Source organism: Pongo pygmaeus, chromosome 1, assembly GCF_028885625.2.
Source record: "Pongo pygmaeus isolate AG05252 chromosome 1, NHGRI_mPonPyg2-v2.0_pri, whole genome shotgun sequence".
Lineage (NCBI taxonomy): Eukaryota > Metazoa > Chordata > Mammalia > Primates > Hominidae > Pongo > Pongo pygmaeus.
In genome coordinates this window covers 108,833,549-108,858,799 of record NC_072373.2, presented here as the reverse complement: position 1 = coordinate 108,858,799, position 25,251 = coordinate 108,833,549, and the positions used below count along the sequence as shown (strand labels likewise).

General features: G+C 48.7%; 4 protein-coding genes and 1 long non-coding RNA gene across 10 annotated transcripts in view; 2 read left to right on the top strand and 3 right to left on the bottom strand.

The window, feature by feature from the left end:
• POLR3C (RNA polymerase III subunit C) overlaps positions 1-7,369 on the top strand; it is an 18,626-nt gene extending 11,257 nt beyond the window's left edge. The window contains exons 8-15 of the mRNA XM_054452817.1: positions 1,360-1,440; positions 1,681-1,732; positions 2,409-2,469; positions 2,932-3,082; positions 4,769-4,870; positions 4,995-5,044; positions 5,798-5,947; positions 7,222-7,369. Of these exons, the coding sequence (XP_054308792.1) occupies positions 1,360-1,440; positions 1,681-1,732; positions 2,409-2,469; positions 2,932-3,082; positions 4,769-4,870; positions 4,995-5,044; positions 5,798-5,947; positions 7,222-7,303 (729 nt within the window). The 3' untranslated portion in view covers positions 7,304-7,369. The remainder of the gene's footprint in view (positions 1-1,359; positions 1,441-1,680; positions 1,733-2,408; positions 2,470-2,931; positions 3,083-4,768; positions 4,871-4,994; positions 5,045-5,797; positions 5,948-7,221) is intronic.
• LOC129015142 (neuroblastoma breakpoint family member 11-like) overlaps positions 1-25,251 on the bottom strand; it is a 2,260,169-nt gene that overhangs the window by 350,512 nt on the left and 1,884,406 nt on the right.
• On the bottom strand, positions 1,437-11,793 carry LOC134739491 (uncharacterized). Its single transcript, XR_010126185.1, has 3 exons — positions 11,694-11,793; positions 7,211-7,331; positions 1,437-2,168 (listed from the first exon to the last, which is right to left on the bottom strand). It is a non-coding gene; the product is annotated as an uncharacterized LOC134739491 (long non-coding RNA).
• Positions 11,120-15,137, top strand: NUDT17 (nudix hydrolase 17). 4 transcript variants are annotated; one of them, XM_054453057.1, is made up of 8 exons: positions 11,723-11,973; positions 12,154-12,337; positions 12,575-12,600; positions 12,740-12,832; positions 13,434-13,532; positions 13,767-13,903; positions 14,296-14,448; positions 14,560-15,137. In XM_054453057.1, the coding sequence occupies exons 1-8, from the start codon at positions 11,782-11,784 to the stop codon at positions 14,660-14,662; spliced, it is 987 nt and encodes a 328-aa protein (XP_054309032.1). In that variant the 5' UTR covers positions 11,723-11,781; the 3' UTR covers positions 14,663-15,137. The 4 variants fall into 4 exon arrangements, 3 of the variants coding, with proteins under 3 accessions (XP_054309022.1, XP_054309032.1, XP_054309037.1); XM_054453047.2 differs by having other exon boundaries at positions 11,120-12,337; XR_010126148.1 differs by lacking the exon at positions 14,560-15,137 and having other exon boundaries at positions 11,750-12,337; positions 13,697-13,903; positions 14,296-14,431.
• PIAS3 (protein inhibitor of activated STAT 3) lies at positions 14,705-25,251 on the bottom strand. 3 transcript variants are annotated; one of them, XM_054452759.1, is made up of 14 exons: positions 25,111-25,251; positions 22,741-23,158; positions 22,499-22,583; positions 22,220-22,270; positions 21,888-21,978; positions 20,895-21,029; positions 20,607-20,712; positions 19,962-20,035; positions 19,653-19,813; positions 17,199-17,332; positions 16,950-17,118; positions 16,632-16,765; positions 16,411-16,448; positions 14,705-15,892 (listed from the first exon to the last, which is right to left on the bottom strand). In XM_054452759.1, the coding sequence occupies exons 1-14, from the start codon at positions 25,132-25,134 to the stop codon at positions 15,626-15,628; spliced, it is 1,887 nt and encodes a 628-aa protein (XP_054308734.1). In that variant the 5' UTR covers positions 25,135-25,251; the 3' UTR covers positions 14,705-15,625. The 3 variants fall into 3 exon arrangements, with proteins under 3 accessions (XP_054308734.1, XP_063520077.1, XP_063520066.1); XM_063664007.1 differs by having other exon boundaries at positions 19,653-19,756; XM_063663996.1 differs by having other exon boundaries at positions 14,705-16,765; positions 19,653-19,756.

Genomic DNA, 25,251 nt, shown 5'->3' with positions numbered 1-25,251 from the left:
AGCAAAACCCTATTTCAAAAAAAAAAAAAAGGCCGGACACAGCAGCTCACACCTGTAATCCCAGCACTTTGGGTGGCCGAGGCAGGCAGATCACCTGAGGAGTTCAAGACCAGCATAGTCCAACATGGTGAAACCTCATCTCTACCAAAATTACAGAAATTAGCCAGGCATGGTGATGGGCGCCTGTAATCCCAGCTACTTGGGAGGCTGAGGCAGGAGAATCGCTTGAACCCAGGAGTGGGAGGTTGCAGTGAGCTGAGATCGCACCACTGCACTCTAGCCTGGGAGACAGAGTGAGACTCCGTCTCAAAAAAAAAAAAAAAGTTTGGTATGTATCTTTATTCAGACCTTGCATACTCTAACATATATGTGGGTATATGTATTTTTTAACCCCAAAATGGGACTATTCATACTGGCTTTTTTGTTGGGTTTTGTTTGTTTGTTTTCGTTTTTTTGTGACAGAGTCTCACCCTTTCACCCAGGCTGGAGTGCAGTAGCGCGATCTCAGCTCACTGCAACCTCCGCCTCCTGGGTTCAAGGCATTCTCCTGCTCATCCGTCTGAGTAGCTGGGATCACAGGCACATGCCACCACGCCAGGCTCATTTTTTTATTTTTAGTAGAAACAGGGTTTCACTATGTTGGCCAGGCTGGTCTTAAACTCCTGACCTCAAGTGATCCGCCCACCTCGGCCTCTCAAAGTGCTGGCGTTACAAAGGCGTGATCCACCACACCCAACCTAGTCATACTGTTCTATAACTTGATTTTTTATATGACAGTGTATGTAAAACTTCCTTTCATGTCAGTTTCTATAGATTTGTCTCACTCTTCATAATGACTGTGTCATATTCCACTTAATGGCCATGCTATATTTTATTTTAGTGTACTCCTCAGTACTGGTCATTTGGGTATTTCTAGTTTTTTACTCTTACAAACAACCCTGCTGTGAATATTTTTGGACAGTTTTGTGGTAACTAAAATTAAAACTTTTTTTTTTTTTTTTTTGAGACGGAGTTTCGCCCTTGTAGCCCAGGCTGGAGTGCAATGGCGCAATCTTGGCTCACTGCAACCTCTGCCTCCCAGGTTCAAGCAATTCTCCTGCCTCAGCCTCCCAAATAGCTGGGATTACAGGCATGCGCCACCATGTCCAGCTAATTCTGTATTTTTACTAGAGACAGGGTTTCACCATATTGGTCAGGCTGGTCTCCAACTCTTGACCCAAAGTGATCCACCTACCTCGGCCTCCCAAAGTGTTGGGATTACAGGCGTTAGCCACTGCGCCCGGCCTAAAACATCTTTATTTCAGTAAGGTCAGGAGTTCTAAGTTCCCAAACCCATTTTAAGTGTCTTTTGCTCCACAGATCTTCAGATCCCTACCTGTTGGCTATAACATCTCTAAACAAGTTCTTGATCAGTATCTCACTCTGCTGGCAGATGATCCAGTAAGTCTGTTTTTTCTTTTTTTCTTTTTTCTTTAGCCTGTACTGTTGATAATTTATTTCTGCACTGATACCTAGTATCATCCTCTTGTAGAGTTATTCTCTACCTAGCCAGCCCAGACAATTTCTCCACATCATTTGATAGGAGGGCTACCTGCTACAGACTTTTGGTTAGATTTGTTCCATTGGAAACAGAATCACTGGACTTTCCATTCAGTTAACACTCTCTCTTTTTCTTAATAGCTAGAGTTTGTTGGAAAGTCTGGCGACAGTGGTGGAGGAATGTATGTCATCAGTATCCTTACCAGTTATTTCCTTAGAGTCAGGCAGCCTGACCTATAAATCAGAATGGTGCCTTAGGAAAGAAAGATTTGGTAATGTTTATTATACTAAATAATTTAGAAAATTGAAGTAATTGTTAAATAAATTTTTCTATGAATATTCAGTGAACTGCATTGATGATGAAGTAAAAAGAGGCCAGGCATGGTGGACTTTGGGAGGCTGAGGAAGGTGAATTGCATGAACCCAGGAGTTCAAGATCAGCTAAGCAACATGGCAAAACCCCATCTCTACCAAAAATACAAAAACTAGCCAGATGTAATGATTCTTGCTTGTAGTCCAGTTCCTCAGGAGGCTGAGGTGGGAGGATCACTTGAGTCCAGGAGACGGAGGTTGCAGTAAGCTGAGATCATGCCACTGACTCCAACCTGGGTGACAGAGTGAGACCCTGTCTCAAAAAAGAAAAGTAAAAAGGACTTTTAATCAACCAAATTTTAGTTAAGCAAAACCCTTACTTAAATACTTGTATTAAAGTTTTGGAATATTTATGTACCATGACTGAAACCATAAATTATAACATGAAAAACAAAATAGGGTTTAAAATATAATTATAAATTAGAAACAGGAGTAAAACTCAGATCACAATAACTAGGCCAAAACATTACTGAGTGACCTTAATTCTCTACATAAAGACCTCCATAAGGCATTAGCATCCCTAGCCACAGCCACTCTGGAGTCCGTCGTACAGGAGAGGTAAGGGGGACACTGATTGGGTTTGGGATCACATACTTCCTATCCCCAGTGAAGTAATTTGATCATTATGTAAGCCCCCAATATAACCACACCTTGGCACACTTTGCCCCATTTTTTCACTGGACTCCTATGGATCTCATGTAATACTGCTCTTTACCCTAAAATAACCTACTGTTTAATTCCTACTGATGCAAATTAACCAGCCTCCCTAAAGCCTTTGCTTACAAATGTAGGAACTGTGGCGCTCAAGTGAGTCAGCAGTTGGTGACTGCCTTATGATTAACAGCAGTTGGTGATGCCTTACCATCACCAACCTATGGAGCTGTAGAATAATTTTCTGATCACTGTTCCTGTCTGGTCCTGGCTTCACACATAGAATAGAACAACCACCCCATCTATCACTGGGAAGTAAAGCTAATCTTCTATGTTAGCATGCCATTTGCTTTCTTCATTCCTTTCCAGATTTGGGTCTCGCTGTGCTAGAATATTCCGTCTAGTTTTGCAGAAGAAACACATAGAGCAGAAGCAAGTGGAAGACTTTGCAATGATTCCTGCAAAGGAGGCCAAGGATATGCTATATAAGATGCTCTCAGAAAATTTCATGTCACTCCAGGTAACCAACCAAGGATGTAATAATTGCCAACCAGCAAAGCTGGCCTAGGGTGAGAGAAGCTTCTTAGGCAAACATACTAAACCCCCAAGCAAACTCTATATCCAGCTCTGAGACAGAAAAAATGATTCACAGAGACATAGCGAGCACTTGGAGGATAATTTGGGGCCTTAACTGCCCTAGTGAGAAAGAGGTGGCCGGGCGCGGTGGCTCGCACCTGTAGTCCCAGCACTTTGGGAGGCCAAGGTGGGCAAATCACTTGAGGTCAGGAGTTCGAGACCAGCCTGGCCAACATGGTGAAACTCCGTCTCTACTAAAATACAAAACAATTAGCTGGGCCTGGTGGCACATGCCTATAGTCCCAGCTACTCGGGAGGCTGAGGCAAGAAGGAGAATCTCTTGAACCCGGGAGGGGGAGGTTGCAGGGAGCCGAGATCAAGCCACTGCACTCTAGCCTGAGCAATAGAGTGAGATTCTGTCTCAAAAAACAAACAAACAAACAAACAAACAAAAAAGTGGCACAGCCAGGACATCACCCCAAACCCACCCTGCCTTTTTTTCTCTTCTCATTTCTGTTCTTCCTTAAGCCTTAATTCTATTATAGTTTAAATTTATCAACACATCTAACTGAGTCTTTGCAGGGCTATTTAGTAGACCATATGAGTAAATAGAATGGATTTTGGAGTCAGATTACATCTCTTGCCTTACCCAGTTACATTAAGCAAGTTACCACGTTTCCCATCTATAAAACAGTGATGGATGGTGATAATAAAAATAATATGGTTGCCAGGTGCGGTGGTTCATGCCTGTAATCCCAGCACTTTGGGAGGCCTAGGCGGACGGATCACTTGCGGTCAGGAGTTCGAGACCAGCCTGGCCAACCTGGTGAAACCCTGTCTCTACTAAAAATACAAAAATTAGCTGGGCATGGTGCCGTGTGTCTGTAGTCCCAGCTACTCAGGAGGCTGAGGAAGGAGAATTGCTTGAACCTGGGAGGCAGAGGTTGCAGTGAGCCAACATTGTGCCACTGCACTCCAGCCTGGGCAACAGAGCAAGACTCTGTCTCAAAAATAATAATAATATGATTTTTTGTAAAGATTGAATAGAATTTACCTGGCACATAGAGTTGTTCAGTAAATGTTAGTTGCCTTCCCTTTCTCCCCCAGCTCAGGATGCTGACAGTCAAATGGAAAAAACAGGGAAGCCCAGCTCTCCATTTGACTAATTATGACATAAACCACAGAGACTGGGCTGGGCACACCTGTATTCTCAGCACTTTGGGAAGCCAAGGCAGGATGATCACTTGAGCCCAGGAATTCAAAACCAGCCTGGGCAATATAGTGAGACCATGTCTCCGCCACCCTCCAAAAATTAAAAAATTAGCGGAGCATGGTGGTGCATGCCTGTAGTTCCGGCTACTCGGGGGGCTGAGGTGGGAGGATTGCTTGAGCCAGAGGTAGAAGTTGCAGTGAGCTGATATCACGCCACCGCACTCCATCCTAGGTAACAGAGCAAGACCCAGTCTCAAAATAAATAAATAAATAAAATGAACACAGGTACTGAATGACTAGGAAACAGGAAAGTATAAGTAAAAAAGAGGGCTAAGTAACTCCAGGTGGAATGAGTGTGTACTTTGCCAGTTCTAAAACAGTATAATTTCTGCTATTTTTCTTTCTATTGGACAAATAGGAAATTCCCAAAACACCAGACCATGCCCCATCCAGGACCTTCTATTTATATACTGTGAACATCCTGTCAGCTGCCCGAATGTTGTTGCACAGGTGCTACAAGGTAACTCAATCTGGACCTTCTGCCCATTTCCTCCACACGGACAAGTCCCCTTCATATGCCCACTTCGCCCTGAGCTGCTGAAATAGAACTATGTGCATTCCTTGTCTGTCTTCTCTTTCCTCAGAGCATAGCCAACTTGATAGAAAGGAGGCAATTTGAAACCAAAGAGAATAAGTAAGTAACATTTTCAGTTGAGTTATTTACATTTTTCAAGATCAAGGGCCTGAGGGGAAATTTCCTCTAGAAATAGGAACCAATAGAGGCTGGGCCTGGCAGGGTGGCTCATGCCTGTAATCCCAGCACTTTGGGAGGCTGAGGCGGGTGGATCACTTGAGGTCAGGAGTTTGAGACCAACCTGGCCAACATGGTGAAACCCTGTCTTCACTAAAAATACAAAAATTAGCTGGGCATGGTGGCGGGCACCTGTAGTCCCAGCTACTCGGGAGGCTAAGGCAGGAGAATCACTTAAACCCAGTGAGTGGAGGTTGCAGTGAACCAAGATCACGCCACTTGCCTCTAGCCTGGGCGACAGAGTGAGACTTCATCTCAAAAAAAATTTTTTTTTTGAGAAGTAGGAACCAGTAGAGATAGCAACCAGTCTACTTGCATTGAATCATTGGCTTAGATTAGTGTAAATCATGCATTAGTCTACACTTTTCTAACATGCTCCCAGTGAAATAATTTTTCAGATTAAATTTGTGAGAAACGTACAAAAGCACCAAACTTTAAGTGCAAATGAGAGGCAGTAAGAATTTCAGGAGTGAAGTTATATTTCCAAATAAGTTTGTAGAAAATGTCCTTAGAAGGTGACATTATCTACTTTGATCAGGAAAATGGTAAAAGGGTGGTGGGTTGTGCCTCAGACACACGTGGTAAGAGAATCTCCCAGGTTAGGGAAGATGTCTCAGAGTTGTGTTTGTTTGACAGGCGTCTACTAGAAAAATCTCAGAGGGTAGAAGCCATCATTGCATCTATGCAGGCTACTGGTGCAGAGGATGCACAGTTACAAGAAATAGAGGAGATGATCACAGCTCCTGAACGTCAGCAGCTAGAGACCCTGAAACGTAATGTCAACAAGTAAGCATCATAAACTTCAGACCTGCGTTCAGAATACCATCCAGAAAATCCATTTTGACATCCTGTAACCCTCCAACTTAGCACGAGCAAACCTAAACTCACTGTCTTCTCCAGCTCACTTAACAGAATTTAATCCACCTATTTTTGTAAACTAGCAATTCTGAAGATGTTCTCAGCTTCTTCTCCAGCACCATATACACTCTCTTGTTCATCAAGTACTGATAAATTTTTTTTAAGAGATGGGGTTTTGGCTGTGTTACCCAGACTGGCTTTGAACTCGTAGGTTCAGTCTTCCTGCCTCAGCCTCCCAAGTACCTGGGACTACAGGCAAGTGCCACTGCGCTGGCTTAATTTTACTTGAGTCATGTGTCTCAAATCTGGCCTTTCATCTTGGTCCACACGCAGGCCTTCATCACCTCTTTCCTAGACCTTCACATTTCAGTGCACAATTTGTGCACCTCTTTCATTAAATTTATTTCTTAAGTATTTTTTTGGATACTAGTTTAGTGGTTGCTTATTTCAGTTTTGGATTGTTCATTGCTAGTGTTATACAAAAACAACCAACTTTTGTGTTGTGATTTTATATCCCACAACTTTACTAAATTCATTTATTAATTCTAGTAGGTTTTTTGCGGATTCTTTGAGATTTTTTATAATAGGATTATGTCATCTGTGAATAGAGAGAGTTTTACTTCTGCCTTTTCAATCTAGATGCCTTTACTTTTTTTTTCGTGCCCCATTGCCCTGGCTAGAACCTCCAGTAAAAGGTTGAATAGAAGTACAAGAGCAGACATCTTTGTTTTGTTTCTGATCTTAGGAGAAAAGCTTTTAGTCTTGCACCATTATTAAGTATGATGTTAGCTGTGGGTTTTTCCTAGATGGCTTTTGTCAGGCCGAAGAAGCTTCCATTTCTTCCTAATCACCACTCACTTTAAGCTTCAGACACTCTTAGTTTCTTGCTATTTTAAAACACACTAGGTCCTTTTATACCTGTGCCTTTACATTCGTTTTCCTGATTGCAAATTAAGACTACCTTCCCCCAGGACAGAGGCTCTGTATTTTGCATTCTTAGCAGTTTCTTAGCAGTTTCCATGGTGTCTGGCACATAAAGATGCTCGGTAAATAGCAAAATGATCTACTGGTTCTCCTGCTTTCTTTCCATCCACTCTGAAGGGTAACCAAGCAGTTATCCATGGCCACACCCGCCCTAGCCTCTAATCTTAAATATGCTAATGAACATTCAGTCTAGGCAAATGCTTTTACTTTTCACTCAGGTTGGATGCCAGTGAAATCCAGGTGGACGAAACCATCTTCCTGCTGGAGTCTTACATTGAGTGCACCATGAAGAGACAGTGATCCAGAAGAAGCATCTTCCTCAGAAGATCTGGGGGGATGGAAAAATAAAGGAGGTGCCTGGATGCATTATTTGCAGTAGGATAAGTTGTATAGTCTTCAACTAAACCCCCCTCTCTATCCCCTGCAGCCCAGGATACACCTGAAAGAATTTGGCATATTTAGATCCATTGCTATAGTCTCCCCTCATCAAATCTTGGCAGTGGGAAGAACCTGAAATCAACAAGGTTAATCATCTATCAGATGCATCTGTTCCCATAAAGAAGTTACCCACACCTATGGTTACCTACATCCCTGGCAGTAGGAAACTTCCTAAGAAGTTAATTTTATTTTCAGATGTCTATACCTGTTCTTTATTTTGTTGAGATAGATAGGTGATAGATTAGATAGATAGATAAATTTTTTGTTGTTGAGACAGGATCTCACTCTGTCACCCAGGCTGGGGTGTAATAGCGCAATCACAGCTCCCTACAGCCTTGATATCCTGAGCTCAAGCAGTCCTTCCACCTCAGCCTCTGGAGTAGCTGGGACTACAGGCATGCACCACACATACCCAGCTAATTTTTTTTTTTTTTTTTTTTTTTTTTTTTTGTAGAGACAGGGCCTCCCTGTGTTGCCCAGGCTGATGAACCGTAATTTTTAACACACACACACTGTGTAGGGAATGTGAAAGACTATCACAGAGTAGAAAAAAAAGTTATTTTCGGGGTTAGCAGGTGGATTGTCCCAAGCAGTCACACTAGAATCTGTGGACTGAAGCCACATTTGCCAGCTCCAGGCTTCTAACACATCTGAAACTGTGTACGTAGAACAGCTAGCCCAATGCCTGGCATATGGTAAGCACACAGTAAATTAGTGCCTTTCTCTTCTCCATGGTTCCTTAAAACTGGCAATGCTAAATTCTGTCTCTCAGTATCATGGATGTAATTTGTCCCAGCAGCTTTAATTCATTTAAAGCAGTTAGATGTTGTTTTATACTATCTTCAGTGTTCTCTCACCAATGTGTTTTCTAATTGTTTAAACACTTGTGTGTCAAACAATTGCCAGCCACCATACTAAACACAACATACAAAGATAGATAAATAAGACACCACCTCTGCGCTCAAGCCAGTCACCATCATTTACTAAGCACCTGTTTTGTGCTAAGTACTGGGGTAAGCCTTGGGGATATAAAGATTAATAAATTTTGAGCATACAGTCTAGTAGGAGGAGACAAATAAGTACACAAGTACCAGGAAGTATTAGGGGTGCTACAGTAGAAGAGTAAACACTATGTACAGAGAGGCCAGAAAGGGAAGAGGGTCAGGCAGGGAAGGGAACACAGAGAAAGTGACAATGTATAGTTTGAAAGATGAGGATGCTTTATTTGCAAACTATCTTAAGGGATTAATAACCAGAATATACAAGGAGCTCAAACAATAGCAGAAAGAACAATCCAACTTAAAAATGGCCAAAAGATCTTAATAGGTAGTTTTTGAAAGAAGATATACAAATGACCAACAGATAACATCAAAAAATGTTCAATATCACTAATCAGAGAAATGGAAATCAAAATCAATGAGATAATGAGAGGTGACAGCGTGCTGGCAGTCCTCACAGCCCTCGCTCACTGTGGGCTCCCACTTTGGCGGCACTTGAGGCCCTTCAGCCCACCGCTGCACTGTGGGAGCCCCTTTCTGGGCTGGCCAAGGCTGGAGCCGGCTGCCTCAGCTTGCAGGGAGATGTGGAGGGAGAGGCGCCAGTGGGAACCGGGGGCTGCGCCCGGTGCTTGCGGGGCAGCTGGAGTTCCGGGTGGGCGTGGGCTTGGCGGGCCCCGCACTGGGAGCAGCCGGCTGCCCCTGCCGGCCGGGCAATGAGGGGCTTACCACCCGGGCCAGCGGCTGCGAAGGGTGTACTGGGTCCCCCAGCAGTGCCGACCCACCGGCGCTGCGCTTGATTTCTCACCGGGCCTTGGCTGCCTTCCCGCGGGGCAGGGCTCAGGACCTGCAGCCCGCCATGCCTGAGCCTCCCACCCCCTCCATGGGCTCCTGCGCGACCGGAGCCTCCTCGACGAGCGCCACCCCCTGCTCCATGGCGCCCAAGTCCCATCGACCACCCAAGGGCTGAGGAAGGAGTCCAGGCGCACGGCGATGGACTGGCAGGCAGCTCCACCTGCAGCCCCTGTGTGAGATCCACTGGGTGAAGCCAGCTGGGCTCCTGAGTCTGCTGGAGCCTTGGAGAACCTTTATGTCTAGCTCAGGGATTGTAAACGCACCAATCAGTGCCCTGTCAAAACAGACCACTCGGCTCTACCAATCAGCAGGATGTGGGTGGGGCCAGCTAAGAGAATAAAAGCAGGCTCCCGAGCCAGCAGTGGCAACTCGCTCAGACCACTTTCCACACTGAGAGTGTTGTTCTTTTGCTCTTTGTAATAAATCTTGCTACTGCTCACTTTAGGTCCACACTGCTTTTATGAGCTGTAACACTCACCGCGAAGGTCTGCAGCTTCACTCCTGAAGCCAGCGAGACCAGGAGCCCACCGGGAGGAAGAAACAACTCCAGAGGCGCCGCCTTAAGAGCTATAACACTCACCGCCAGGGTCTGCAGCTTCACTCCTGAGCCAGCGAGACCACAAACCCACCAGAAGGAAGAAACTCCGAACACATCCGAACATCAGAAGGAACAAACTCCAGATGTGCCACCTTAAGAGCTGTAACACTCACCTCGAGGGTCCGCGGCTTCATTCTTGAAGTCAGTGAGACCAAGAATCCACTGATTTCGGACACAATAACATCTCACCCCAAGTAATTAGTTTTATCAAGAAGAAAGAATGAATGCTAGTGAGGATGTGGAAAAAGGAGAGCCCTGCCTGGTACACTGTTGGGAATGTAAATTGGTACAGCCACTGTGGAAGACTACAGCGGTTCCTCAAAAAACTAAAAATAGAACTATGCTCCAGCAATTCCACTACTGGGTGTATATATATATATATATATATATATATATAATTTCCAAAAAGAAAGAAATCAATGTATCAAAAAGATACCTGCACTCCCATGTTTATTGCAGCACTATACACGATAGCCAAAACGGAATCAACCTAAGTGCCCATCAATAGATGAAAGGCTAAAGAAAATGTATATATTATTCAGCCATAAGAATGAATGAAATCCTGTCATTGGCAGCAACATGGATGGAATTGGAGGTCATTATGTTAAGTAAAATAAACCAAGCACAGAAACAAATATTGCATGTTCTGTCTCACATAGGAGCTATAAAAGTGGATCTCAAGAAAATAAAGAATAGATTGGTAGTTACCAGAGGTTAGGAAGGTTGGGGAGGATGAAGAGAGGTTGATTAGTGGGCACAGATAATACAGTTTGAAGAAATAAGACTGGTGTTGGATAGATCAGCAGGGTGGCATAGTTATTAATTTACTGTACATTTCAAAACAGCTAGAAGATAATAATTTTGATGGTGCCTCAATCCTGTAATCCCAACACACTGGGAGGATAAGTTGAAGCCAGGAGTTCAAGAACAGCCTGGGCAACAGTGAGATTTCATCTTTACAAAAAAATTTAAATATTAGCTAGATGTGGTAGTGCACACCTGTAATCCCAGCTACTCAGGAGGCTGAGGCAGGAGAATCGCTTGAACCAGGGAGATGGAGGTCGCAGTGAGCTGAGATGGTGCCACTGCACTCCAGCCTGGGTGACAAAGCGAGACTCCGTCTCAAAAAAAAAAAAAAAAAAAAAAAAAGGCCGCGCGTGGTGGTGGGCGCCCTGTAATCCCAGCTACTTTGGAAGCTAAAGCACGAGAATCGCTTCAACCTGGGAGATGGAGGTTGCAGTGAGCTGGGATCACGCCAGTGCACTCCAGTCTGGGCTGTAGAGCGAGACTCTCAAAACAAAACATCACTCTGGCAGCACTGTAGAGAATGAACTGGTAGGGGCAAGACTATTTGGAGACTTGCAATAATATTTCAGGCAAAATATGAGGAAAGCTTAAACGAGGGCAATGAATGAAGGCTGGAGAGAACATGGGTTTGAGGACGTTTAAGGAGATAGCATCTGCATACTTGGTTGCCATTTGAGTGAAGTGAAAGGAGAAGTGGTATCGAAAATGTTGTTTGGTGTGCTTCGCTTGGAGATAATTAATTCGAAGTGATGCCTGCTGTAACAGGTGTGCACAGTGCTGTAGAGGCTGCTTACAGTTCAGCTTAGGGCTGGTTGGAAGTAACATGTGAGTCCTGAAGTCATTCGGTCTAGGGGTCATTGTCCTAAACAGAGAAGATAGGAAGGAATAGGAGCTGAGCATTTAGAGGTATTCTTCTTTGTGGTTTAATATTATACCCATGGGTCATCCTCAAAAGATGTGCCCTTATTTGCCCGGGGACTTTCAGAAACCCCGCTACCTTCCGACCCCGCGGAACGCTCCGAGGGGAAGCGTCGCTAGGCCACCAGAGGGCGCCAGGCGGGCCGCAGCGACTCCAGAGTCGCGTTATGGCCGCTGTGCGGGTGCAGCTGCTCCTGTCTGGGCGTCCGGAGTCGGTGAGCTTCGCACGGAGTGTGTGTGGCCTCCTGGGAGCCGGGCCAGGGCTCGGGCCGTGGCCCATTCACTGCAGCTTGAAGCGAGGACGGCTTGTCCTCTCGAGCAGGCCCTTCCCAGGCGCCTCCGCTACTCTTCCGCTCCAGGTCGGCAGAAGGGGGCCCCAGAGGGGGGGCAGTGAAGGGCCGAAGATGGGGACTGAAATCGGGTGGGAACTGGCGGCGAGGACCCTGCCTCCAACGCGCGGTGTAGCCCCATTTTTGAAAGTCACGCCCACCCAGTGCCGCCCTTCTGAAGCCTTAACCCAGCTGGCTTCCTTCTGCCAGCGACCCCCTTTCTGCCCTTTTGCGGCCCTGGACGAGCGGCCCAGGGTCCCTGGGGCTGAGCTGCCCACAGATCGAGGTGTGGACCTGGGTGTGGCCGTCATTCTGCAGTCCAGCGACAAGACTGTCTTGCTAACCAGAAGGGCACGCACCCTCAGCGTTTCCCCCAACCTCTGGGTACCCCCGGGTGAGTATTCTGGGGACAAGGCCCCAAGTACAGAGAAGAAATTTGCCCTTTCCCCGCAACAATGTTTTTCCCAGTCTCAGAAGGATAAAGTGGGCCCCAAAATGTGGCATGCTCATAGTCACAAGGGACTGCAACTCCCTTTGTGTCCACTGGAGGGGATAGGAGAGTCAACAGTGAGTGGGGGGGTCCCTGGCGAAGACCACCACCATTCACCTACTGGCCCCACTGTTATTGCAGGTGGGCACGTGGAACTTCAGGAGGAGGTAACCAGTCACCTGATCCAACCTGAGCCAAGAGACCCATGCCTGGGACCACCTTGGGTGTGGACTGAGGGAGGGGCAAGCAAAAGGACTTGGAAGAGTCAGGCACTGGCCCCTCTGATGTGTCTTCTCTGACTCCCAGCTGCTGGACGGAGGGCTTCGAGAACTTTGGGAGGAGACTGGACTACACCTGCCCCAGGGACAGTTCTCTTGGGTCCCTCTGGGTTTATGGGAGGTGAGACAAGGAGCTGGGAGAAGCTCCTCCATACTTAACCAAGAGACTTCAACAACTACCCACCAAAGTCCATAGATCAGCCCCTACCTGCCTTGGCTACAAGGGAAACAATAGCACATAAGTGGGCTGGAGTCCTCAAATCCATAACCCTCACCCATATCCCTGCTGTGTCATCTGTACCATCCACGCCCTCAGCTTTTGGCCACCATTTTGTTTCACCCTAAGGCTGTATTAACAAAGTCTCAAAAAGTGACAGGGCCAGGTGCCACCGCACCTGCTCACGCCTGTAATCCCAACACTTTTGGGAGGCCGAGGTGGGCAGATCACCTGAGGTCAGAAGTTCGAGACCAGCCTGGACAACATGGCGAAACCCCGTCTCTACTAAAAATACAAAAATTAGCTGGGCGTGGTCATAGGCGCCTGTAATCCCAGCTACTCTGGAGGCTGAGGCTGGAGAATCGCTTGAACCCAGGAGGCAGAGGTTGCAGTGAGCCAAGATCACGCCATTGCATGCCAGCCTGGGCGACAAGAGCGAAACTCCATCTTAAAAAAAAAAAAAAAAAGTGACAAAGTTCTCACTTTTGCTGTTTTCTTTTCCTAGTCTGCCTACCCTCCTAGGCTGAGCTGGGGTTTACCCAAATACCATCACATTGTTCTGTATCTACTCGTGATCTCCCAGGAATCACAGCAGCAGTTGCAGGTAGGGCTGGCAGTGAGGGAAGGAAACAGGGCTCAGAGGAGCCCAAGCAACCTGGTTCTGACTATGATTAGGAGCTGGGCGGGGGTTGGGGGGGTAGTCAGAGATAACGAAGAATATGCAATACCCTTTCCCCTTGCTCCTGCCTTTCTCCATGAAACCTGCAGGTAGGTTTTGATCACGAACAGGCAGCCCAGGGACAGGCAATGACTGAGGGGTCACCATGTCTGACCCCAGGCCCGGATCCAACCAAACCCAAGTGAGGTGAGCGCCCTTACGTGGCTGACACCAGATGTAGCTGCTGCAGTGGCTGCCACAGAGGATGGGACAGAGACACCCAGACTTCTCCCCCAGGACCTACCACCCTCTGTCCTGTAAGTAAGAGCTTCTCCCTCAGCCTCTAATACACCAACATATTCATGTTGAGAAGTTCAGCGTCTATCTTGTCCTCAGGATGGAATTTTGTGTTGTGGGGGAGATTTAAGGAGAGTAGGTCAGCTGATAATTAAGAAGGTACATGAAATCTAAGACACTGACCATCAAACCCCAAGGATTCTTGCTCTAACTGGCTAGCATTGAAGGTCTAAGTGTCAGTTCTAACACAGGGGCAAGTCATTTAACCCTCCTTGAACCTGTTTCCTTTCTGCAAATGAGGTCAACACCCACCCACCTCCTGTGGTAGTTGGGAGGATTCAGGGACCTAACATATATGTAAGTTCTTTGTAAGCTACAAGGCACAGCCCCAACAGGAGTTGTCACCATGCAGTGCAGTGGAACTAGAGGAGGATGGAAGAGCCCGACCTCTGGTCCTGCCCATGTCCACCCTCCTGCGGATGATCCCAACCATGGCAGAGGGCAAAGAGAGAGTCAGCACTGGAACCAAGTTTGCCCTCAAGCTCTGGCTGCAACATCTGGGCAGGTAAAAGTGAAAAAGGACCGGAGAGCTCCACAGTACTGGGCTGGAATGGTCTAGTTTTTACAGGCATGGGGAAAGGAGGGAAGGACAACCTCTCTTGGAATTCCTCCATAGAACACCCCCACCGTGTAAAAGTGCAACTCACCTGGACCCAGGGCCAGCAAAGGAAGAATGGAACATGGACCCTCTTCCCCCAAACCAGGGGTCTGGAAAGTGAAGTGTAAAATCCCCTCCCTAGCCCATCTCCATGACACTCACAGAACATTCACAATCTTTATTATGGGTGAGAGCTTCACTACAACTTTAGAAATAAAAAGTAAAATTACAACATAGGTCCTAGGCCTTGGCGAGCCTGAAAAAGAAGATTGGGAAGGAGGGCACAGGGTCCTTCCACCTCCCTGGAAAGGTGCAGAATGAGCCAGGCCTAACCACAGGGCCATGAGCCTCTAGAAGCTTAGGGTGGAATAAGAAACACTGTGAACTTAAATATATAAATAGAGAGAGACCCAAGCAATAGGCCGGGCCTGACTCCCAAACCCCTGGGGATCATGGCTAAGGCCTTACATCCTCCTCTGTCATACTGGAGTAGGAGGCAGGGGAAGTCATCTTTGGAGTATTTTGGTTTTTCTTATTTATGTACAAAAAAGTCCACATCCACAATCCAAAATAAAGTTCTCTGTCCATCTCTGAAACTGCCTGTCTCAGTTTTTCCACCTGTCTGTTTGGCCGAAGGGAATGGAATGGACATGAAGAGACAATGGATGTGAAGAAGAAATAGAGCCATGGATTTGGGGGATAACAAGAGAGCATTTGGGGTTCAAGAGAGGTGCCCCTTTCCCAAGAGGCTCTAGACATAGTCAAGGCTGAGGGTTCAGCCCTTCTTCCAGCTCACATCCCATCCCATTTGCCTCCCACTGCCTAGGTTAACATACCCAAAGGAATGTGCCACCATCTAAAGAACATTTCCAAAAACAGACCCCAGTGTCCTTAAAAACAGGTTCAATATTAACCCTTTGGGTGCTGGCCTTGTCAGGCAGAGATGAGGCCAAAAGTAGGCATCTGTGAACGTCTGTCTGGCCCTTGGCCAGAACCCCCAGAGGGATCAGAGTAGCTGGGGTTAGGACTCCACAGCATACCTCCTCAGTGTTGGGGACAGCGAAGTTGCCATAATCCGAGGAACTCAGTCCAGGGAAATGATGTCTGACCGACAGCCAGTCAAAGAGGGACCTGAGGGCAGGGGTCCTCCATGCCCCTCCCTCAAGGCCCCCCCAGGGGCCACAATGCTGCTGACACGGCCAGGAGGGGGTGCCGGAGTGGCGCTGCGGTGGGAACTCCCCAACGTGGGGGCCAGTGGGCCCAGAAAGTGAGAAGGGGTCCCTCGGTACTGGAAAAAGTGGCCAAGGGCATCCTGTTCATCTAGTGAGGTGATGACGGAGGGGCCATAGTGCTAGGAAGAATCAAGGGCATAGTTTAAGATCTCATCCTGACTTCCCCACCTCCTAGTCACTCATCTCAGAAATGCCGTATGAGAGCAATCAACCCCTGTGGATCCCAAGGTATTCTCTTGAGAAGCGGGAGAGCCTCTCCCTCTTTCCCCTACTTCCCCACACCCTTCCCCTTTCCCTGCCTTGAGAGAGCTCCTCCAACTTGTTAGGTTCTTGGCTTTGTGGGCGTCTGAAATGTGTGGAATGTCCGGTTAGAGCAGGCATGGTGCTCTAAGTGCACACGGGGGTGGGGGTGAGTAGGCCAGGGCAGAAAATTAACAGGGGATCTAGGAAGCAGGCCTAAGTAGGAATCTCAGGAACTACCAGTGGGGCTGAGGAGGTAATAAGCTACCTACACCTCACTGTCCTCACGGGAAAGCAGATTTACATCCCCAGAGATCATAAGAGAGGGAGGGGCCCCATCAGTGCCTAGAAAGGAAGCTTCAGAGATCTGAGACCTTCTGAAGAAAGAACCACTTACCTGACTCTCTGTCTGAAGAAATGAAAATAAATCTAAACCTGGCAGGAAAAGAAAAATCAAAATTAACCTCCTATCTGACCCCTTTACCGCCAAAAGACAAAGCACTTTGGACTGTGGCCCCTTGCAGGAGAAGCAGGAGGCTTTGAGAAGGAACAGGGGTTCTGATGTAGCTCTGGGGAGGGTGTGGCCGTGCAGGGTCCATCTTATGATCCATGTCATACCTTGGATGTCGGCTCCCAGTGGGAAGGCAGGTGGGTACTCATGTAGTGGGAGACTGGACAGGAAATCCCCACCCAACGTGCCCATAGCAGGGCTCCTGAGCACCGAGGATGGCTGGTGGCCAGACGTCAGGACTCTGTGGGTAGAGAGGAGCTGAGGCAGCCAGCAAACCACAGATGCCCTCACCCAGTTCAGGTCCCCAGGTTCCCTCTCTGCCCCCTCCACATTTCTCTTGCCCCAGGCTTTGTCCAATGATCAGAAAGCATTCCTAACTTCTTCCCCTGTCCGTTTTGCTGTAGATTCAGCCTATTTTCTCATACCCTTTGCTTCCAGGTAGGGCCGGGATGGCAGCTGAGGTGACAGAACAGTGCTTCTTGGTAGGGGGCAGATCCTCCTCATCTGATGAGCTTTCTATTGTCAAGTCAATAACTTCGACCTTCTTCTTATTCTCTGATGGATTTCCCTCCTGGACTGGGCTGTACTGGAGGCCTGCGGGTATTAAGAAGACTATGTCTCAGAGAAGAGGCCATCCAAGATTTAGCTTAGCTGGGGAACAGGGGGTCACTCACCATCCAGCCCATACCCTGGCGGGGGGCAAACCTCAGATGCCTCCTTCTTGGGTTTCATTGGGCACCAGGATCCATCTTCCATGAATTGGATCTCATCACAATCTGAACAGGAACTAAGAATCTCCATAAATAAACTGGGGGAGGAGAGAGATGAAAATTCATGGGGCTGGGAGATGAGCAGAACAGTAGCCAGAGAGTTCTGTAACTCACCTTCCCGTATCTCAGTGTCCTCATCTGTAAAATAAGGACATTATCCATCCTACTGGACCTCTCTTGAGTTGTTGTAATCAAATAACACAAGGTAAAAGAGCTTTGCAAAGTAAGTAATAGGTTTTAAAATAAATACAATCTGAGGCCGGGTGCAGTGGCTCACGCCTGTAATCCCAGCACTTTGGGAGGTACAGGCAGGTGTATCACTTGAGGCTGGGAGTTCAAGACCAGCCTGGCCAACATGGTGAAACCTCATCTCTACTAAAAATACAAAAATTAGCCAGGTGTGGTGGCACATGCCTATAATCCCAGCTACTTGGGAGGCTGAGGCACGAGAATCGCTTGAACCCGGGAGGCAGAGGTTGCAGTGAGCCTAGATCACGCCACTGTTCTCCACCCTGGGCAACAGAGCAAGGCTCTGCCTCAAAAAAAAGCCAGTGTGGTGGCTCTCGCCTATCATCACACTTTCAGAGACCAAGGAGGGTGGATCACCTGAGGTCAGGAGTTCGAGACCAGCCTGGCCAACATGGTGAAACCCCATCTCTACCAAAAATACCGCTGGATGTGGCGGCAACATGCCTGTAATCCCAGCTACTCAGGAGGCTGAGGCAGGAGAATCACTTGAACCCAGGAGGCAGAGGTTGCGTAAGCCGAGATCACGAGACTATGCCATACCACTCCAGCCTGGGCGATAGAGTGAAACACCGTCTCAAAAAAAAAAAAAAAAAATCTGAGCACTTACGTGTAGTATAAGGAACAAAAGGAGCAAAGATACAGAAGTCCATAAACCATCTCCAAAAGGCACTGGGTCTTTGGCTGTCTAAACACTTGTGTAAAAATAAATAAATAAAGGCACTAGGGGCCAGGCATGGTAGCTCATGCCTGCAATCCCAGCACTTTGGGAGGCCAAGGTGGGAGGATCACTTGAGGCCAGGAGGTCGAGGTTGCAGTGAGCTATGATTGTGCTACTATACTCCAGTCTGGGCAACAGAACGAGACCCTGTCTCAAAAACAAACAAACAAACAAACAAACAAAAAGTGGAGGAGCACTGGGAACAAGAACCATAATGTAGATTCCAAAAAGGGGTTAAGACTAGCAAGATCAAAAGATTAGAACATCCAGGCCCTCAAAAGAACCTTATTGCAATGCTCAGTGGGAAGTCAGGTAGTTGTTATGGGTGATACATTATGACAGTTCAGTACACTGGCTCTGCCACTTAACAATATAACCTTGAGCAAGGCTCAATCTCTCTCAGCCTCAGTTTCCTCATGTGTAATGATACTACCTATCTCATAGGGTTTTTTTTTTTCTTTTTTTTTTCCTGGGTGAGTGTCACTAGCCAATCATAGGATTATTTCTTTTTTTGAGACAGGGTCTCAATCTGTTGCCCAGGCTGGGGTGCAGTAATGCAATCATAGCTCACTGCAGCCTCAAACTCCTGGGTTCAAGCCAACCTCCCGCCTCAGCCTCCTGAGCAGCTAAGACTATAGTCATGAGCTATTATAACATGCCTGGCTACTTTTTTTAAATTTTAGAGAGAGGGTCTTACTCTGTTGCCCAGGCTGGTCTCAAACTCTTAGCCTCAAATGATCTTCCCATCTCAGCCTTCCAGTGTTGGAATTACAGGTAGGAGCCGAGTCCATAGGGTTATTGTGAGGATTCAATGAGATAAGTCATGCAAAGTGCTCAGCAAGATGCCTTATATATACTAAGTCCTTAATGTTGCCCTCCACCTCCACACACACGCACATACACACACACACAGATCGGTAAAAGGGATAGATAAGGTGAGAATTGCGGTTCATGTGAGGGGAAGTAAGCCATATGAATTAAAAACCCTGAAGGAGGTGGTGGCTAAAAGAAAAAAGAAATATAGGCTGGGCATGGTGTCTCATGCCTATAATCCCAGCACTTTAGGAGGCCAAGGTGGGCGGATCACCTGAGGTCAGGAGTTCAAGACCAGCCTGGCCAACATGGTGAAACCCCGTCTCTACTAAAAATACAAAAATTAGCCAGGCATGGTGATGGGCGCCTGTAATCCCAGCTACTCAGGAGGCTGAGGCAGGAGAATCGCCTGAACCTGGGAGGTGGAGGTTGCAGTAAGCCAAGACTGCGACACTGCACTCCAGCCTGGGCAGCAGAGTAAGACTCCATCTCCAAAAAAAAAAGAAAAAGAAAAAGAAATAACCAAGAAAAGAGGGTTCTAGTGGATGTCCTAGGTAAGAGGAAGCAAAATGGCCTACCCATCAATGATAAGAGATTCATAGGGAGCCTTCTTGTCACACACAGGACATGTCCACGTAGGCTTCTTCTCATTCATCTGTAGATAAAGGGCAGCATCGAAGCTCTGCAGGTGGGCACAGGTGAGGGCACGACAAGGGACAGTCAGGCGCATCTTCCCTAGCTGAGGAGAAGCAAGTTCTCTTGTCAGAGGCCCCACTCTGGTTTCATCCCAGAAAACTTCACTCCAGTATCCCTAGGAACCCTCATCAAAGTCCACAGGCTAAACCCAACTCCCTTCCCACCCTGTTCCCTTCTCCCCTTTTACCCACCGGGCACATGAGTGACACCCGGAGACTCGTAGTGGCCACCTCACTGTCAGGATCAGCAGTCAATTTCTCCTTGACTGAAACAAAAGTGAGGCCAGAGCCATGAGGTCAGCAAGGCTGGAGGGAGCCCAGGAGTTGGTAAGGCCAGGAACAGATGGCTCTGGCTGAGAGGCTGCTGGGTGGAGCGTCTTTGGGGGCCAGTGGGACGTCACATGGAAGTGGTCTGGGATATGGATGATGAAGGCTGGGTGTGGGGGATTTTCCCATCCCTGAAGATGCTTAAACATAGCGTGACACTCTGGCTATGTTAGAGATGATCTGGAGGAGTTGAAGCATCATGTGAGGGTTAGATTAGAGGACCCCTAAGATTCTTTCCAGTCCGGAGAGCCCATATTCTAGCAGGGCTGGAGTTAGGAACTGTGAGGTGCAAAGCAGATACATGATTGGAAATTCAAAGGTGCCTGGGAGTGGTCCAACTTCAACTATAAAGACTGGAAGACTGGTCAGGGGTAGACGGGGAGGGTTGGGGTTCATGTGAGAAGGGGAGGAAGTTGTCAAAAAAGAGGTATGGGTTTAATTATGAAGGCTGGAGGGCCAGGAAGACTTGGATCCAGATCAGGTGGGGAAGAGAGGAAAGATGTTACTCACTCAGTGCCCGCGAGTGGTCTGGGTTCCGGATACCCTTTGCTCTGAGTTTTTGTAGAAGGGTTCCTGCAGTCAACTGCCTCACCAGGTACACAGACAAGGAGTAATTCTACTTGGAGGCAGGGGGTAGACAATTAGCCTCTGCTTCTCATACCACCACTGCCCACTTTTGTTCCATGAGGACCAGGGACAGACCCATAAAGAGGAAAATGCTTCCCCAGCCCAGGACACTGGATGGTTCCCCTTCACCCTCAGCAGGCTTTTCCAGGCACCTGCTTTAGCTGTGCTCACCCGTCCAAACTCAGATGACCAATTGACCACAATGGTGTTGGGAACAGTGGCTGAGAGTCGAGCCAGGGGTGTGATGTTGATGGGGCGGCTGGGCCTCTTGGGCTCGGCCCCATTCTTGGTTGGGGGAAGGTAACCCTGGAGAAGGGAGGGACTGGTCAGCGGAGAAGTGGCTCTGGGAAGGGGCTCTGCTCTTTCAACAAAAGATATCTTGTCTCGGGTTATTCAATCCCTGGAGGGAAGGCCAACTCACTCACTCACTGACCAAGGGGATGGAGGCCCATTCAGTGGCTCACAAAACTGGAGCACTGTCTAGGGCTGTGTGTGGGGTTCACTCCTGGGGAGAAAGGAGAGCTTATTTATTGATCGAGAAAAAAGGAACCCACTCACTGAGTCCCTGAGGAGGAGGAATAAGGATGCCTCACCTTTTCTAACTCTAAGCTCTGGTGTCAAGTCTTTCTGGCTGGGTGCACTGGCTCATGCCTGTAATCCCAGCACTTTAGGAATACGAGGCGGGCAGATCACCTGAGGTCAGGAGTTCGAGACCAGCCTAGCTAACATGGTAAAACTCTGTCTCTACTAAAAATACAAAAATTAGCCGGGCGGGGTGGTGGGCACCTGTAATCCCAGCTACTTGGGAGGCTGAGGCAAGACAATTGCTTGAACTAGGGAGGCAGAGGTTGCAGTGAGCAGAGATTGCGCCATTGCACTCCAGCCTGAGTGACAGAGCGAGAGACTCTGTCTCCAAAAAAAAAACAAAAAAGAAGTCTTTCTTACATCTCGGGTTGAACTAATGTCCTCCTCCGAGTTGTCACAAAACCTTTGTTCAGCCCTATCTTAATACTCTCGAGATTATATTGATTCAGTCAGTAAACTGAGCACCTACTATGTGCCACGCACTGTGCTAGGCATGTCTCTTTCAGAATAGGTTTGTAGTTAATATTTATGAACTGAAACGCTAAGGGATTACTGACAGAAAAAGGGGAGAGCATTTACCGGCAGGGGGCACAGTTTCCCATTGACCTTGACAAAGAGGTTGGGGGGAAAATAATCTTCCTGGGGGCAGCTGGTCTCACAGAGACAGAACCTGGTAAGAGATGAGAAAGGAGGAAAGAGTGGGAAGAAACTTCTTTACTTGAATCTGGCAGAGAGACAGGGAACCCCAGAAAATCAGTCATAGATGCCTGAAGCCCTCAGCATCCAACAAGAGCCGCAGGGCTGCAGTAGGCAGTGGCAGAGCAGGGACATCTCGTAAGGGTATCTGTCATACCCCTACTTCACTCCTACCCCCAGTGGGTACCCAGCATAGGCAGGGAGGATGAACTCACCTTAGCTGCACCTGTATGGTATAATCACATTTGGCTCCTGGCAGAACCTCTCTGTAACAGGGAGGGAGATGAAGAGATGTCAACATGTAGCCCCCAGAGGGCAAGGGTGAATGCACAGAAAGGCTGAAAGTTAGATGTGCAGGAGATAGAGAAGAGACACACAAAAGAACGAGAGACAAGTAGGTATAGGAGGATGGATAGGGAAGAGCGCAGGGCAGAAGAGAAGAAAGTCAGAAAGCAGAGTCCAGAGATGAGGCAGGAAGACTGGAAGAGATGTACCTGGATGTAAGAATCTGCTGCACTTGCTGGGGTGTGAGGGCAAAGGTAAAGTGCGCTTCCTCAAACCGCTGGCTAGAAGTGGATGCTGAGGATACAAAGGGGCAGTTATTCTAAGCCCATGCACAGGCAGCCACAGAAATCGCCCCTGTCCCAGGTCGCTGATCCCATAGGACTAAAGCCTAAGAAATGTTTGGGGAACAGGTAGGGAGTCCAGAAGACTAAGGGACCACAAAGAGCCATACCAAGGGTGGTGGGCCGGATGAGCTCCCCATAGACTTCATAGAAGGGCAATGGTTTCATGGTGACATCAGGGTGCACAGGCTGGGGCAGAGGGGGGTGCATGTCCACCTCACGCTTGGGGCCCAGCAGGGTGCCAGGGGCCAACAGGGTTGGGGGAATGGGAGCTAGAGGACCAGGGGAGCCTACAGGAGAGGTGCCAGGGGGCAAAGAGAGAAGGGAGAGATCAGAGGGCCCCAGGGTCTTCCGGGGAAAGCGTCGTCGGTAAAGCTCTTTGATCTTCATCTGGACACTAGGGGCACAGCTGGACTTCAGGAGGTGCAGAGCCTTGGCCAGGAGCTCGTGCTTCCGTCCACTCTTATTCCGGCCAGCAAAGCCAAGAAGCACCTGAAGCTCAGACACCCGGAAACTCATCACCATGTGCTGTGGAGAAGAACAGAGAAACTTGAGAATCCTCCCTTGCACAGGCCTGCCAAGACATGGGCTGAGCTACCAGGTGGGCAGTGCCTTTCCCTCCAACACTGATGGGAAAGATGATGCTTCGCAGCTAGCGGATTACTGCCAGGTAGTCGACCTATCCAAAGGGACATCTCAGTCCCACTTTAGCAACCATCAGGTCAGCATCATCACCACCACCCCCAAGCTTGAGCAACACTATTTCCCCAGGCCTGGAAGCAGCCAGAGTGGGGCAGGGAATGGCAGACAGCAAGCTACCCTCAGACACACCTCCGAGTCCATACAGCCTCCCACCTCCATCCCTGGACTCTCCTTTAAGCTGCTTATCTCCTCTCTTGCCCTTTCTCAGACTCTCAAACCCATCCCAGCCTCCTGGGAACAGGATAGGAGACAGGGAGAAGGAGGGAGAGACAAGAGGATTCAAGCCAGACAGCCCCACGGGGAAGAAAGGGGCCAGGTGGCTGGAGGATTGTGCCCTTCAGCCCACCCCTCCCAACCACCTTAATTCACCTCGGCTATTTCCCCCAAGCTTCTGAAGCTTCTGTGGCCAGGGTTTTCAGGTCAGGGTTCAATGCTCATAACTCCCCCAGATCCTTTCTTGGAATCATTTATATAACCACCCCTTCCCCACAACTTAGTCCTATTTTTCTGGAAGGGAAACAGGACCAAAACTTGGGTCGGGGAGATTAACAGTGAATCACTGAGTCCAAGTATCCTGCCTGTTTACTCTATCTGCCAGGAACCATAATCTGACATCTCTCCTACACAGAGAAAATAATACTCCTCTACAACCTACAGCCCCCCCCATAGGGGTGGAAGAGGAGAGGGCAGAGCTCTAAACAGAGGCCCTGGGTGGATGAAGGAAAAGCCTCTGAATCAGGGCACAGAATCGCAAATCCCCTGAAGGTAGCTGGGCCCAGTGGCTAGACCTCCAGCCTGCCCAGGACCATAGCTCCATTTCAAAGGGCAGAGGAAAACCAGGAGGCAGGGGGATGAACTCGGTAGTTGAGGTTCTATGAGATGTCCTCAGATGTGGTCACCCTCCAAACTCTGTGTAGCAGGAGGGGAGCGCTCTCCTTAGAAGACTCCCTTCTGTGAATCTCTAGGAGATCCTGTCATGGTCAGGGCTTGCTAGCCCTACACAATTCTTCTCATAGGAGGCTTTGTCTTGGACCCCTTTTATGGAATGTGATGAGAAACTTGCTCCTCTTTCTCCCCATCCTTATCTCCTCTGTCCTGCCTTTTTTTCTCCATTAGCTTTCCCTATAACTTCCCACCTTTCTATCCCATAGTTTCACACGCCTCTGCCTCTGCCCAAACACCGCGATTCACTAAGGCAGGACGTTCCTCTGAGCCTCCAGGATGCTTCTGCCCCACCCCTCGAGGTATCGGCCCGCACAGCCCCGCCCCCCGCATCTCAGCAGCCTACTGGCATTTCCTAAAGCTCGGATCCCGAGAGTAGCCCCAAAGACCCTATCCTCTTAGCTGCCTTTCCCCCGGAGCCTCCCCTACATCTGCCCCGCGGTCCCATCCCTGCATCTGCCCCCTACTGTTGCATCTCTTGGCCTTGATCGACTCGTCCCCAGTGCCTCTACAGCAGCTTTTCCCCCTGGCCCTACCCCAACAACTGCCCCTACTACTAAATCCGACTTCTACCCCTCGTCCCCGCCCCCTGCGCCTCAGCCCTCAACAGCTGCAATTCCCCTCGGCCCCACCCCTACATCTGCCCCGCAGCCCCGCCCCCGGAGCCCCGCCGCAGCCCCTTCCTCGCTCTCAGCCACTTCTCTCCCATGCTCAGCAGCCCGTGCCTGCCACGTCGTCGGCGCCCACCCGAGCCCCGGCACCCAGTCTCGGTCGCTTCCCGGACACGGCGTACCGCCGGGCTCAGTCCAGATGGGGATGGGGGAGGGGGCCGGTACCTTTAATTCGCCCAGCTCCGCCATCTTGAGACATCGCAGGCGCCCTAGCCGGAGCCGGAGCTCAGGCCCAGGAACCGGCGCACAACTCTCCACCCCGGCGCCGGCCGCAAATGCCGCCTGCTCCGCCCCGTCCGGCCCCCT

Coding starts and splice junctions, on each gene's coding strand:
- NUDT17 (XM_054453047.2), top strand. CDS start 11,782: ATGGCCGCTGTGCGGGTGCAGCTGCTCCTGTCTGGGCGTCCGGAGTCG. Junction 13,533..13,766: donor AATCACAGCAGCAGTTGCAG/GTAGGGCTGGCA, acceptor GTCTGACCCCAG/GCCCGGATCCAACCAAACCC. Junction 14,449..14,559: donor TGGCTGCAACATCTGGGCAG/GTAAAAGTGAAA, acceptor ATTCCTCCATAG/AACACCCCCACCGTGTAAAA.
- PIAS3 (XM_054452759.1), bottom strand. CDS start 25,134: ATGGCGGAGCTGGGCGAATTAAAG. Junction 20,036..20,606: donor AGACCACTCGCGGGCACTGA/GTGAGTAACATC, acceptor CTTTTGTTTCAG/TCAAGGAGAAATTGACTGCT. Junction 16,449..16,631: donor ACTGGGAGCCGACATCCAAG/GTATGACATGGA, acceptor TTTTCCTGCCAG/GTTTAGATTTATTTTCATTT.